Source organism: Numenius arquata, chromosome 8 (assembly GCF_964106895.1).
Source record: "Numenius arquata chromosome 8, bNumArq3.hap1.1, whole genome shotgun sequence".
NCBI classification, from domain to species: domain Eukaryota; kingdom Metazoa; phylum Chordata; class Aves; order Charadriiformes; family Scolopacidae; genus Numenius; species Numenius arquata.
This window is the reverse complement of record NC_133583.1, coordinates 14,598,317-14,613,465: the sequence shown is the minus strand read 5'-3', so window position 1 is coordinate 14,613,465 and position 15,149 is coordinate 14,598,317. Positions and strand designations below refer to the sequence as shown.

General features: G+C 35.5%; 1 protein-coding gene across 1 annotated transcript in view; it reads right to left on the bottom strand.

The window, feature by feature from the left end:
• The window catches only part of ERC2 (ELKS/RAB6-interacting/CAST family member 2), a 428,110-nt gene that overhangs the window by 311,599 nt on the left and 101,362 nt on the right, over positions 1–15,149 (bottom strand). The window contains exons 5-6 of the mRNA XM_074152871.1: positions 10,920–11,075; positions 4,393–4,560 (exon numbers count right to left, since the gene is read on the bottom strand). Coding sequence (XP_074008972.1) covers positions 4,393–4,560; positions 10,920–11,075 — 324 coding nt within the window. The remainder of the gene's footprint in view (positions 1–4,392; positions 4,561–10,919; positions 11,076–15,149) is intronic.

The following is a 15,149-nucleotide window of genomic DNA, read 5'->3' as shown; positions in this document are numbered from 1 at the left end:
CTCTTGTTGCAGGGATTGCATTTTCTACAGGAAATGTATGAGCTTTATCAGAGGACCTTTAGATTTGTTGTTGTTTTGTTATTTAATTTAACACAGCTAAACAGATATACCAGAAACAAACATCAATGGCCTCTGCTGATACTTGGAATTAGCCCACATTTAGTCTCTCACACATAACCAAATGTAACATTTTCAGCAAAGATTCACATGAGATATATCCCTCTACTCCCCTAGAGTTCTCCAAACTAAAGATTAAATGGAAATGTAAAAGGTCCTTTTGAAAGACAGGATATTTCTGAGTACTGAAGACAGACATTGTTGAGTTATATGAAAATATTTGCAAAGTGGTTACCAAAAAGTCTCCCCATAAAACTAAGAGTAGGTATAAAGGGAGTTCAGAAAAATTTTACTCTAAGGCACCATTTTGAATTTTCCTGTCTTGCCACATTACATTTAGTTTGTACAGGATGTAACAGTAGAATGCAGCCTGAAGGCACAAATTTGGTAATTGAAATGTACAATGAAGCATATAATGAAACAAACAAAAAAACCTCCTTAATTCTTATTGCCACATGTTGGCCCACTGGTCAGTCAAAATAAGGGTAAATAAGTCACCAAAAGAAATAAGAGGAAAAAAAGAGGGCATTTCCATCCTGAATAAGAAAAAGTGCAAGTAGCACAGCCTGTTTTCAACTATCTCATAACTGAATAACACTGGGAACAGGATCCGCTCTAAAAACCTTCAAACTTACAGCATCCACTAAGTGGTCTATAGCCTAAGCAATTAATTTTTACTGAGGTGTCTTTTTGTCACTTATGTTACGGATTTGTTCTTTCTGGTTTTGCCTAAATATCTATAAGAAAAAAGGACTTTGGACTAATTGAGTAGACATAGCAATCTCCAAATTCAGCTGCTGTCCAGCTCTCGTGTTCCTCAGAGCTCCAGCATGTTTCTGCAGAACGCCCACAGCTTCACACACTCTCTCCAATAAACTGCACACCCAGTCTGGAAGTTGTAACAGAATAGTTTGTGGAGAAGAGACATCCTGGCAATCATTTTTAACTAGAAAAACTCCCTAGCATACAGCAGGGTGGTAAGGAATGTGCCAAAACCCTGAGGGTCTTGAAAATATGTAACAACAGAACATCAGTAGAATGTGCACTTCAGCCTTGAAGAATCTTATTTTTTAATCTGTGAAATTGCCTGGACACAGAGATCTGTCACTTGTTTTCATGATTGTTAGAAAAAGCCAGTAACATTCTCACATAGTTACACAGCAATTTATGACAAATCCTGTCTTTGGTTATATGAGCATATTTCTTACGAGATGAAAGCTGCTATAAGGCTCTATTCCAGGAAGCAAGACTGGATACCTCGGGAGTTTTAAGGAGCTCTCGATTCACAGTCTATTCAAAAGAGGTGAAAAATATGTTCAGACTAACCACATATCTTTTGTGAGCCTCAATGTTATCAAACTCCGGAAATCGCTCTTCATTTCTAACCCCTGAATATCTAGTCTTCTAGATGGAAAGTTGTACAGCCCGTGATGTGCCTACAAAAACTTTGAGGCTTTAAAATAAAAAACAAAAGTACTACTCTTTCCTGGTATGTCCTGGCTTGATAAACTAATGGGTGTGCTTTATTTCTACTTATATCATAAAAGTAAAGATCTTTTTCAGCAGATTTGAGATGCATTACATCTCCACCAAAAAGTACAGGAAAGTAACAAAAATTAAGTGCATCTTAAGTGGATTAAAAATGTAATTAATTTTGCCCAGATTATGCATGTTATTAAAGTATTTTGAGATTAGGTAAATTGATGACATAATTTAAAGTTTAACACAAGTCATTTAAAGTCTCTGTCTCATAGGTAAATGGTGCATGTAAGAGCACACCCTGTAATGCTATCTATTCAAAAGTAAATAGAAGAAATTTTGAGGCAAGTGAAGTATTTCCCATTTTAAATCTGCTATTAGATTGAAATTATTTGGTAAACCATTTCAAATAGTGGCTCCATCAATACATGTGTATAACTGGAATTGGAACTTGTTTTCTTTATGTTGCTTCTAATACATCTCGAGATGCATCATATCCTGAAATGAAGTCTGGAATTAACCCAGTACTCAAAGGCCTTCATTTTCATATGATCTCCCAGAAAAAATTAAAATTAAAAAATAGTTACATTTACGTGACTGTTCTGCCAAAAACTGCCTGTACATGAACAGACAATTGCAGCAAATTTTAACTAAAATTACTTCCCATAAGAGGTGAACATAATTCACCAACTTTCCCCCATTTTGTTTACAAAGATATCTTAAAAAGAGAAAAGAAACTCAAAAAGCTGTTGTCTTATAAAATCATTACATACACAGAAAGCCGAAAATGGAAATCATCTAGATTTCTATAGCGAATATAAAATCATCTGCAGTGTTTCAGAGCTTCATCAATTTATGAGGTAATTACCAAAAGCTGACAATAATGCATGTGAAATAAAAACACAATTTCTGACAATTCAGTTACAGGCAAATTCAGGCTTAATTGATTTAGCAAGTCCATGCAGAGACAGCCTTAACTGTCTAGAACCAAGATATACTGTGAAGACATTTATGAGTTGTTTTGCTTCATGTTTCAGTCTCATATCTGCAACGACCTACCTAGCTTACAGATAATTTTTTTTTTTCCATTGAAAGCTGGAAGAATCTCATATTATTTGTACAAAATATCACAATCACTTATATCACAAATAACATGATATTAAGCCAAACAAAAGGAATTCGTTCTCTGCCATTATATAGCATTCCTTCTATCAAGCTACATTTCTGATCATTTTAACATCAATTTTTCATTTGGTTTCCCTGAGAGACTAAGAATAAGCGGATGCAATACAACCGGTTGTCACCTGCACACCAACAGGCAATTACAGCTAATTTTAACTTAAATTGCTTCACAAAAAACGTTCAAGCTCAAGTGCCTTATGTAGAAATCGGGAAGAAGAGGAATTGAATCTCTGTCAGAAACTAACTGGTTCTTCACCAGGACTGCACAATCCCAGCAGCCCTTCATCAAGGGCACTATAGATTCCATTCTTTTTACCATTGCCCATTGGCCAGCCGTAAGACTGTAATGCATTGAATACATACTGGTCTGATAAAGAATTAGAAAATGGAACTAGTGGAGAATCAAAGGAATTCATCACCATCTCAGCAGCATGACAGGTAACACAAACCTTGCAAAACAGATTTGCACAGCCAAAGATTTAAAATATGTAATCTTTACTACTCACAAGCTAGACTGAGATCTGCCAAAATTGCTGGAGTTTTTACCCTTGTTCTATTATGATTATTTTGTATTATATACATATGCTGGCTGGGCCATTAAACACAAGCTGGAAATTCCAAGATTTCATCTGTATCTTCTTAATGTACAGAAGATATGACATGCAGCACAGAGGGATAATCAGAATCTTAGAAATATTTATTTCCTGCTTCCATGAGAAGGATAGGTTTAAGCTGTTTTTTCTCCTAGAGCTTTGTTGGACAGAAATTTGAAACGTTCTGTAAGATTCATGTATACCCTAAATAATATATTTCTCTTAATAGAAATTATTTGCACTGTATGAAGTTTCCAGGTATTTCTGTTTCTTGAAAGGGGTACACAAGTTAAAAATAAAATGAAGAAGTTATAATAGGAATAAATCTGATGAGCATTGTGCCCTCCAAGTCTATGAAGCTTTTTAAAATCCCATTAAATGAATTAGTAGACATCATTTTTAACACTGGATTTACACCTTCCATCAAATGTGACAACCATCTCAGCCATGTATTCGATATTTTTATGATCTGACTTTGTAGATACACACATAACTAACGCACTGGCCTGTTTTAAAGACTGAAATTATTCATATTTTAAAATAAATGCTGACTGCACTTGAACCAATAACCACAGATTAATATCATGCACCCTTCAACAGATCCCTTCAAAATACATAAGTAGCTCCATTCTTCAGAATAGAAATACACAGTGGAAAGGAAGCATCAAGCCAGAGCAATCAAAAGGAAAACTCAGTCAACTAACAGATGAAAAAACAAGAAAGGAAATCACAACAATCAAGTCATTAAGGCCCAGCTCCCCCCATTGAAACCAATGAGAATTAGGCACAAACATTTTCTTAAAATGCAATCATAGGTGCTTCTAAAAAAATTCTAGAATGAGAACTGGTGTACTATCAAAATATACATACCAAGTATATTGGCATTTAAAGGGTTTTAAATTATTTCACTCTTCTTAAGCAAATTGCCTTCTACACAGACTTGCAAAAAACACATCATCACCTTGATTCATGCTATTAACTAAATATTTCTATTGCATTTTATGATTAGAAGATAGAATACCTCTGTCTGAAGTATGGCAGCTCTCTGTTCTTTGGCAGTAAGTGACTCTTTAAGCACTTCAATGTGTTGCTTGCAATCTGAATTCTGATTGCTAAGTGTTTCAAGCTTAGTTTGTAAGGCAAGAAGTTCTGATTCTTTCTTTGAGAGCTCTTGTTTCAGTTGGTCAATCTGTAACGGGAAAAGAAAAAGGTTAGATCCTTTCCAATTCATAGTTGCACTTGAAATCTGAAAGTCATGAATGACCATGATATGACAACTCAGTCACTTGTAAATTCTAGAAGACAATTAAGATTTGGACTTTTTTACACTCACAACTGCAATTGCGTTTCTTGTAATTTAACATACCCTGCCTTAAGAATGATTGCCCTGCTGTTGCAGAAGTTAAAAGGAAACTCTTAAAGATTATACACGATGATTTGGCCTATAAATTCACCATGGACCTCACTTACGTTCAAAAGAATTTATCCTGTGTGAGGCAAGTCTGGCAGGACAGCAAAAATGCATAGGAAAAAAAGTGTTCATAAAAGTATAAATTCAATCCAATAGCCTATTCCTTCCAACAGCATGATTCTTGTGACTTATCATTCGCCAGACTGAATCAAAGTTTTTTAGGAGCCTGATAAGGTAAAGCAGGCATCTTTGTAAAGAGAGGAAAACAGAGAAGTGGGATTTTAACCTTACTTTTCTTGCAAATGTGTTGCTGCCCACTATCCCCACCTCCTTTTTTCCTCCCTGGCAGTTCATGTGGAACTCTCAGGTACTAGGAAAGCCAAGCCAAAGAGATTAACTTAAGAGAAGTCTGGGGAAAATGTTATAAAAAATTCCACAGAGTGAAAGGTCTGTGAGATTGTAAAAGCATATCCTAGGGGAAACAGCAGAAACCCAATCACTAACAGGGAGCTTCTCTGACTTTAAGGTTCATCAATACATGTCATGGAATTGTGATTATTCTTCCCTTTCCACAATGATAAACAGGAGGGGTAGCCACAGAACATAAAAGCGTGGTGGATTTAGAATATAGGAATCTGAACAAAGCACTGGACAATATAAAGAATGATGATAAAGGATGGTGAAATAGGTGACGTAACTATTCTTCTTTACGTCCTGTGAAATAACACTGGTCACCAGATGAGCAACCATACATCATCTCATGAGGATTATTTGAAATAAAACACCTCAGTGAATCTGCGTAACTCAAAGAAACCACACTTTATATTTGGAAAGTTTTCTGGATGACTGTGACGCCTAGAAATTTTTCTTTAATATTCAGGTTTCAGTTCTGCAACAACCAGAGAAGTGCTAGAAGAGCTCCTTTCATTCTCTCCCATCAATTGCATCCCAACAGACATTTGGGATGCAAGAAATCTAGAAGGGCAAGTTGGAAAGTGATTCAAAAATCCCCAGGAAAAAAAGAATATGTATCCACAGGCTGATCCTACTCAGCCACATCCTAAAGATCAACACAATAAAATATTTCACAGATTCAATATTGTGTGGCACAGTCACTGGAAACATTTACTGCTGATCAAAATATTTCTATATTTGGTTTACATTGCAAGTGTATCCTTAAAAATTATATTAAAAAAAATGTTTCTTCCAACTATAGTCCATATGTATGTCTTAATATATTTATTCCTTATTTCTGTTTATAAATCTCAACGTGTCTGTCTAGCTGGTAAAGGTACTTGGCTAGCCACCTCTGAGCTACTGTGTAAAATCAAGAATCTACACTAGCACTAAAAGCAATCACCTTCAGAGTCTGAAAATATCAAAATAAGAATAGAAGCATACAAAAAACAGATGTCAAGAAAATGTAAAGAGTGCAGTTAAGAAACTGCTAGAGAAAACTTTCTCTTGAAAGCAAATGACTTTCCTCCATCCCTTGCCAAAATATGTAAGCAAGTATAGCAACTGAGACAAAAATGTATACAAAATGAACAATGGGAAAATCTGCCTACAAGATATAAAGACAAAACGTAAATCTGCAGCCAATATGAATTACATCACATGCTTTATATGAGACCCATGTGAACATCACAGATGCTTAATCTCTCCTAGAAACTCTTCCCACTTTTTTCCATGACACAACCCACGTCCTGAGAAATAATCAACAACAACAAAAAAAAGAGCTTCATTTTCATTGCAGGTATGTTCTTTGTGTTTTAGAAACAGAATCTGTTTAGTATAAAGCTCTGTCTACAAGACCTATAAATTGCCAGGATTTTGAAAATGTGTTAGAGCTCTCAAATAAAAAAATCTTTAAAAAAAAAAAAAAAGGCTTGAATAATTATGCTTTTCAACAGTGTTTTATTAAAATAAAGTATAATCGTGAAAATGTACTAAAACTTCAATTTAAAATAAATTAAGTATCAAAAAAACCAAAGGCATAAAAAGAAACCACACCACTTTTAAAAAGAAATTTTTAGACCTGGGTATATTTGCTTTTTTAAAGTTCTACATTATCTATTAGTGTATATAAAAAAAATTAAACAGGGCATGAAATAAATGTCTGTCTCCAACAGATGTGCAAACATTTTCACTTTGCTGTATCTTAAGTGGTATGGAAGACCAATGGTCATGATTCAAGATATCTCCCAATTTCAGTACAAAAAAAGACAAAGGGAAAAACGTTTTTGTACTTTATAAAGACTACAATGAAGATAATCTACAAGCCTGGGTATAAGTGCTGTAGCATCTAAAGAACTCCAAGTTTGTCCTCTGATCGCGACCTTTCCCGCTATCTCACGTATTTCATATGTGTAATTTGCCTGTCACCACTTTTTCAACATTGCCCAATATGATCTTGCCTCACCTCCTTCCTGAAATCCTAGTTCCTTTGTCTTCCTTCTCAGTTTATGATTCTCTGTCACCTCCTATAACTTCAGTTCCTTAGACACTAGCGTTTCCAGAAAACCATTATCCTTTTACTTACTTTATTATTTTTACACACCAAAATCTTACATGACATTACACAGAGTAACTGGGAAATCAAAACAAAACAAACAATCACAGCTTTTCCCCTGAATATTGCATATTAAAATTAATGGACCCATTACGTAAATAATTCCATTAAATGCAAATATGCTGATTTACACATCATACGGATCTGGTCTTATGTCACAAATAACAATTGCTTTTTAAAGTGAAGGATTTAAGTAAAAGAAAAACAGTAACAATGCAAATGAAGTGGATGCATATAGTAGACTCTACAAATCCATGTGTAAATTCTACAGATTATATTGATTGAGGTCTATTTTTAAAGTGTTTATCACATTTCCAGGCCTGTCCACCAAAAAATGCTGTGGTTCTTTTCCTGTGTATTTCTTCTACAAGATCACCTGATGCTACAAAATCATGCTTCCATCATACAGTGTGAAAAGTTCTTATAGACAGACATTAGAGTGCTTTATTACAGCCTAATCAATTCTTAAAATTCATGTTAACAGTAATTTGATGAAGTTGTACTGAACTGTCATTACATTTTCATACTCATTCCTGTCAATAGCATGCTGAAAGAACTACTTAAATTCCACACTGCAAACTCACACCTGAAAAAAATGCAGTGTTCCTTTAGATATCTGTCTGCTAGCAAAAGGATGAACACTAGTAAGGGAAGTCTTGCAAAGCAAAAATTATTTTTCAAAATGCGTATCATTGTATATGTTTTCTTCATATTCTTAATGAAGATATTTGAAGCTTCATATCCCTTAGTCATGAAAATCTTAAGACTTGTTTTGACAACTTCTGGCTCATGTGAGTGATAGCAATTTTTATCCCTTAAAAAACAGAGCAAGGAGAGTCCTCATTAAGTGGGGGGGAAATCTAGGCAAGTTTTCTTTCTCATTTCCACAACTTCTATTTAATTGCAAGTCAAAATTAAAGCCTATGTATTTGGAAGGAGTGACTATTACTAAGATCTATTTTAAAAAGGAACACTTCCAAATATTCTCTGCCATTCACGTACAATAAATAATATTCAGTATTGGCCTCTGCTTAACACCATCCCATTTATTTAAATCAAAAACAGATTTAAAACAAATTATAATTCAAGAATAAATGTGAAGTATTAAGAGCTTTATAGCACCTAAGATTGTTAACTGTGAGAAGAGTTTTGTTCTGCTCTTTACCATCAATCAAGACTTCTGTTTATCACAATTTATCAACAATGCCAGGTTCAACAGATCAGGTATAATAAGATCTGTTTGCTGACAGCTACACAAATACTTTTCTACCTTGAAAGGTTCTCAGATTAATAATAAAAATAGTATCTTCTTCTGCAAATCTCAATTTTAAGTGGAAGAAAAGGACCGGTGAAAGAAAACAGACAAAGTTTCATCAGAATGTCACATTTATCAAAGATCAGAAGATCATGACAAAACAAGGCATGTTTTAAGAGTCTTATCATTTGTCTGCTTTCTGTGCCACAGAAATATACTGAAGCTTTACCTCTCAAAAACAACAGAAAACTTAACAAAATACTAGGCTTTGTACATTACGTTTGTATCAACAAATTTGCTAAGATGCATTAGGAGTTTTGCTAAATTACTAAAATGGAATTGCTTTGACATTAGTGATGTTTAGGCAAAATAATTTTCCTGATGATAATGCTACTTGGGAATTTTAGCTACTTTTCAGTAGCTTAAGAGCTACTTTTTTCAACAGAATAAATATATACTGTGATATTTTTATTTTTAATAAATCTGGATTAATTCCACATAGGCACCAACACTTTGATTTCTTTTGCAGCACAAACACCCAGGAAAAGATAAAAATATGCCCCAATGTCCCAAGACACCAGCATTTCCTGTGAGGTAGTTTACAAGATACTACAGTTTCGAAACTGGGGGACAGTAACAGCTCTTCTAAGATTGAAAATCTTCACTATCCAATACTACACATGGTGAATTTTCTTACTCCTGTACTCACTGTGGAACTCAGACAAAGTAAAAGCATCTTGTCAAGAAGATAATGAAGATCCAATTTACACAAGAAAACTGAAAATCAGAGAACTCAGATTCTCCAGAAGGTGCTTTTTGAATGAAAAGACACCTTTTCATTCTCTGACTGTAGACAAGCTCCATACTTTCTCTGAATCTTAGCTTGCCCAACTCTGAAAGAGTGATAATGGTATTTATGTACCTGATATTGCAAACTTCGTACTTAAACATCAGCGTTGCTAAGTATTTTAGCATCAACAGCCAACGGTAGGCAGAGAACTACACTTTAAGCCAATTAACTCCTACTTTTTTTGTTTACATGGCCTCTAGAGAGCTAATAGTACCAGCTCCTCCTCAAGCAGCTTTTTAAGAGCTGAAAGTACACATTCCAGAAAAAGTTAATCAATTCACCTCAGTTTCCTAGAATTTCACATATACAATATCCACATACACAAACCCCCTAAATATTAAGCAGATTAAGAACCCAAACAAAAAAATTAGGATGGACCGACTTTTATTTCATAATAATCATTACTATGGAATCTGTTTGCCTAGATTTTATTCTGGCATTATGGTCAAATTTTTAAAATGACTGCAAGAGATAAGATGGCTGGCTTTCCTCTTCAGTGTTTCCACTTCAGACTGCTGTGACTGGCTTCGCCCCATCTTATTTTAGCTTATACAAAAAATGCTATTTCCAAAACCTAAATTTATTTATATGAGAATGGGAGCATCAGCTTCAGACTCCCTAGCTGCAATTTTTTCTTCTTTTTTTGAGTACTTAAATTCAGTATTTTAACACTTCATAAACAAAACACATTCAAGGTAAAGAGCTGGGAATAAACCAGCAGAAATAGTAAAATATATATAAATTATAAAAATATCACAAAAGAAATATTAGAACTCACAAGAAAGACTATTTGAGTGCTCATCTTTACCTACAGCAACTGAGCACATCAAAATGCAAGGAGGTAAAAAGACCAGCTGGGACAACAATTTGGACATCAAGCTTTACTTCTGATAAACAAGCTGTTTTGTGAGCTTGATACCAGGAAATGTGTTACATCACTACACATTTACTATCTGCTTGTGGTCAACTCAATTATCTATGTACAATAATTTCAAATGAAAGGTACTCTGCAGGAACAAAGTCATCAAATTACAGATCTTTAAAATACTAGATTACAATTTGGCATCATCTATGGAACTGCAGTACTTATTGTAAAACTACAGTCAAAGCCAGAAAAAAACGCACAATTAAAGTTGTGCCAATATGGTCCAAGTCAAAATTATGAACTAATTCAAAGAGCCAACATTAAAACACTATATACAAGAAAGGGGAAACGGGATATGGTATAGACTCAGGATAGCCTCTGCAGAAATGGTGAAATAGCCTTTTCCTTACCTCTTACTAAGTAAAAACACAAACACATTTTTATTTATCCAAAATGCTTCACTCCTCCATAGCTACTGAGTATGACATAGTTGAGATTTACCAAAAGAAGACAAGCTCATTTTGAAAACGGTCAAGTTAAAACTTTTGTTTCCATTATTTAAACAGCATTAAACTATTTTATTAATAGACCTTACCTTATTTTTCATGAACTTTGAGTGACTTTTGTAAACTTCTATTTGTTTGATTTCTTCTTCTCGGTCCTCTGTATTCAGAACTCCATTTGTCTTTAACATCTGTATTTCATCTTCTAGATCTCTTATATTGCGCTCAAGTGAAGCTATTTTTGTATCCTAAGTTATAAAAAAAGAGATTATTGAAAATGATACAAAATGTATACTAAAGCATAACAGAAATATACCTGTACTTGCAGGAATAACAAATAATAAGGTACAAATAGAGATTGCACATAGTGCCACAAACCAAGAGTAATTCTATTGATTGTGGCTTAATGAAATGCAGAATTTAGACCTCTTTCACCACCAGAAAAAAAGCGTGCAATGCTAGGTTCTGTTGTGCAGTCTGGAGACAATCCATTCTGGTCAAAATTCCATCTTTATTCCTACACAGCTAGGGAGGAAAGGAGAATGGAAGATGCCCCATTTCCCAAGTGTACATGATAACATAACCTTGTTTGCTTTGCTAACCACCTAGGCCTGGCTGTTCTTCCAAGCTCTTAAACACAAAGTTTAGTCTATGGAGGCCAGTTCATCACTACTGCAGGTTGACAGTCTACTTCACTATATGACTCAACCTGAGGCTGTTTCCCTATTTCCATAGAGTTCTGCATGCTGTCAAGAGGAAATGTGTCTCGTCATATACTTTTCCTCCACTAATTCAGCCACAAAACTAAGAGGGTATCTAGCACTTTTTATTATGAGTCCCAAAATAAACAAAACCACAACCACTAAAAAATTTCTACATCACAGCCAATGGCTGCCACGTGTTTTTTTGTACTAGCCAGTCATTCGGAAATTGACTGTATCTCTTCAGTGAGAGTTAGAAAGATTGAAAAAGTGATTATGCAAACTTCTCCTGTAATTTCCTGTTTAAAAGATTGAAAATCACTCATTAGGCGGTCTGCTTTAGGCTCTGTTTGCAGACATTTATTAAGAAATAGAAAACATTGTGATTCAGATGGTCAGACAATCAGTTGAAGAACGTGAGGGAGCAACCACCCATCAAAAATAAGAAATGGAGATGAAGTTCTTGTACCACTGAGGTCAATGAAAAGAACAAACAAGCCCTGATTCAGTTAGATGAGGATATTAACCTAGAAAGCTAACTTGTGGAAAAAAAATACAAATTGAATTGATCCTTTAACTAGGACAAGCTAAGCTTGAATAGCTCTGCTTAACTACAACTTTGCTTCTGTTTCTTTTTTCAAAATTACTTTCATTTTCCTGATTTCTAAGAGTACCGCAGTGCTTTCTCTAGGCTGCCTAAAGCAAGGAAAACCAGAACTCCTGTAATATCTTCTTTCATAATACAGCTAGGCAAATTTAGCAATCAAAGACACAGGATAGTTTGGATGAAGTTCCAAAAAGCACCTGAACTTTTGGTACTAAAGCAAAAATGAAACCCAGTTTCTTTTTGAGATTTAGCAACCACTGTTACAAGTCCATATGGAATCAAAGCTATGTAAGGATTAACCACATCATTTGTATGTCACACTATCATTCCTCTAACATTTTAGCTTTTATCTTTATAGTCAATATTAAGTCTCAGACTAAAAAATTTTTTCTTTTATTATTTTCTTATTTCTTACATTAGTTAAATTAATAGAGGTCTTTGAATGGGAAAGATTTTACGTATTTAGTTTGCAGCACAAAAAGCTGTTCACAAACAAGTGAAAATATTCATATTCATAGTCTGAAATCCTGGCGGTCTTCCAAGATCTAACAGGAAAAGTATTCATAATATGAAATTAAAGTTTGTATTACAATTTTCACTCCCAGAGAAATTCTACTTAAAAATTAAATGATAACATGATTTAATTAACATGCCAGAGTGCATACAGATGCTTTTACCTAGACTACCTGAGCAGATTATCCTGAATATCCTTTATGTCTTCAACCAAGGAAATAAAGAACACTTATTCTCAGCCAATCTTATTTCTGCGTGAGCCAACACATCTCAAAGAATGGTATTTACTCTAGTTAATAATACTATTCTTTTGTAATGTAAACAAAAAATTATTTGCCCAGATCTTTTCCATTGTTAGTGAGTCAAAAACAGTAATTGACACTATAGGAGCTGTGTGAAAGGATTCTACCTGTGTGGTGTGAAACAGTCCCACCAAAATTACCATTAGAACTTCACAGCTTCTCTGCAAAATAATGTCACATGAACACAATGAACGACAAAGAGCTTTCCCGTGTATCTCCATTAATGAAAGCATTTAGGATACAGAGGCAGCTTGCCTAGAAAAGTAAGCTGCCACATAATAGTTCATTTGATAATTCATAGCACAGATTGACCCAATTAGAAGGTCTGCATAGAAATAATTTATCCACACTGTCTTCAAAAAGTCAGAGCAATTGAGCTTAAATTTTCCTACTACATAGGAAACAAGTATTTGCTTTAAGTCTTCAAGAACAAGGTCTCTCAGGCCTCTGTGCTAATGAAAGGGTTCAAGCAAGACGACTATCAACAGTGAGGACTTAGTCAGGGCTTACTTAAGAGAGTTCAATTCATACAAACCCAAGGGACTCAACAGGCTGCACCCAAGAGCATTGAGACAATTGGCTGATATCCCTGAAGCCCACACTGCATCTTCAAAAAATCATGGAAACTGGGGGAGATCTCTGACAACTAGAGGATGGCAAATGTTGCGCTCATCATCAAGAAGAGATCAAAAGAACAAACCAGGGAACTACTAAGCTTGACAGCTTCACTTTGTTCACTGGGAAAACTATGAAAACTATGGACAACATTTTTGATCACATGAAGGAGAAGGTAACTGGGGACTAGTCACGCTAGCCAGTGCATATTTACCAGCAGTAAATCATGCCTGACCAACCCAATTGCCTTTGGTGACAAAATGATTACATTTGTGGATGAAGAAAGAACAGTGGTGTCATTTACCTCAACTTTAACGAGGCTATGGACACCGTCTCCCATACTTTTGTATCCAAGTTAAGGCATTATGGTCTGGATGGGTAGACAACTAGCAAGGTAAAAAAACTAGTTCTATAATCAGGCTTGGAGGTAGTGGTTAATAGGTTGTGCTCTACCTGGAAGCCAATAACAAGAGTATCATGGGGTCCATACTGGGACCTGTCCCGTTTAATATCTTTATCCGAGGCCTGAAATATGTGACAAGAGTGCTTCCTCACAAAGCCTGTAGGTTACACCAAGCTGGGAGACCCGTCAATATGCTCAAGAGCAGGGCTGCTATCCAAAGGGAGCCAGAAAGACTGGATGAATGGGCAGACAAGAACCTTAGGAAATCCAACAAAAGACTAAAGCAAAGTCCTGCATCTGGCAGGGAAGAACCTCTTGCAGCCATACCAGGTGGGGACTAACTCCCTGGGGAGCAGCTCTGCTGAAAAAAACTTAAGGATCTTAGTATACAGCAAGCTTAGCAGGAGCCAGCACTGTGACTTGGCAGGAAAGGCGGCAAACTGCATCCTAGGCTGTATTCACATGTACACAGACAGTTAGAAGATCAAGGGCAGAGATTATTGTCTTCTACCTAGCATTCATTAGACTTTGTCTAGAGTACTGTATACAGTTTTAAGCCCTACAGTACAAGACAGACCTGATGACCTTGAATGAGTTCAGTAGGGGGCCACCAAGAGGGCTGGGGGGCTGGCATACTTGGTCTCTAAGAAGAGGCAGAGGAAAGTGGGTTTGTTCAGCCTAGAGAAGAGAAGTCTTCAAGGGGAACCTAAAAGTAGCCTTGCAATACCTCCAAGTGTTATATTTTGAGTACAAGCCCTGGAAATGGTTGCCCATCTCTGGAGGTTTTTCAGGATCTGACAGGATAAAGCCCTGATTGTACCTCTCCATTTGGGCTTTGCAATCATGAGACACAATATACTGCAGGCAAATATTCATTAATTCCAATGGGATAGAAAGAATATTCTTTCTCTGTCATTACTCCCACAGTAATTGTAGTACAGTGATCTTAAGCCTGAATGCCTGATGCCACTGAAGTAAGTTCAGCATTTCACTAGCAAACTACATTAAGACTTTTAGCACCCTTAATAATCAATGCCTTAATAATTAATCACAAATGCCTTTGCAATATAATTAATTGTAGAAGCAGATGGATGTGTTTCCCAAAAGCAGGACTCACTTCAGTACTTCTTTCTTGGCTTTTCTCTTCTGCAAATAGCCAGCTGCATTCCTCATAACCAAAG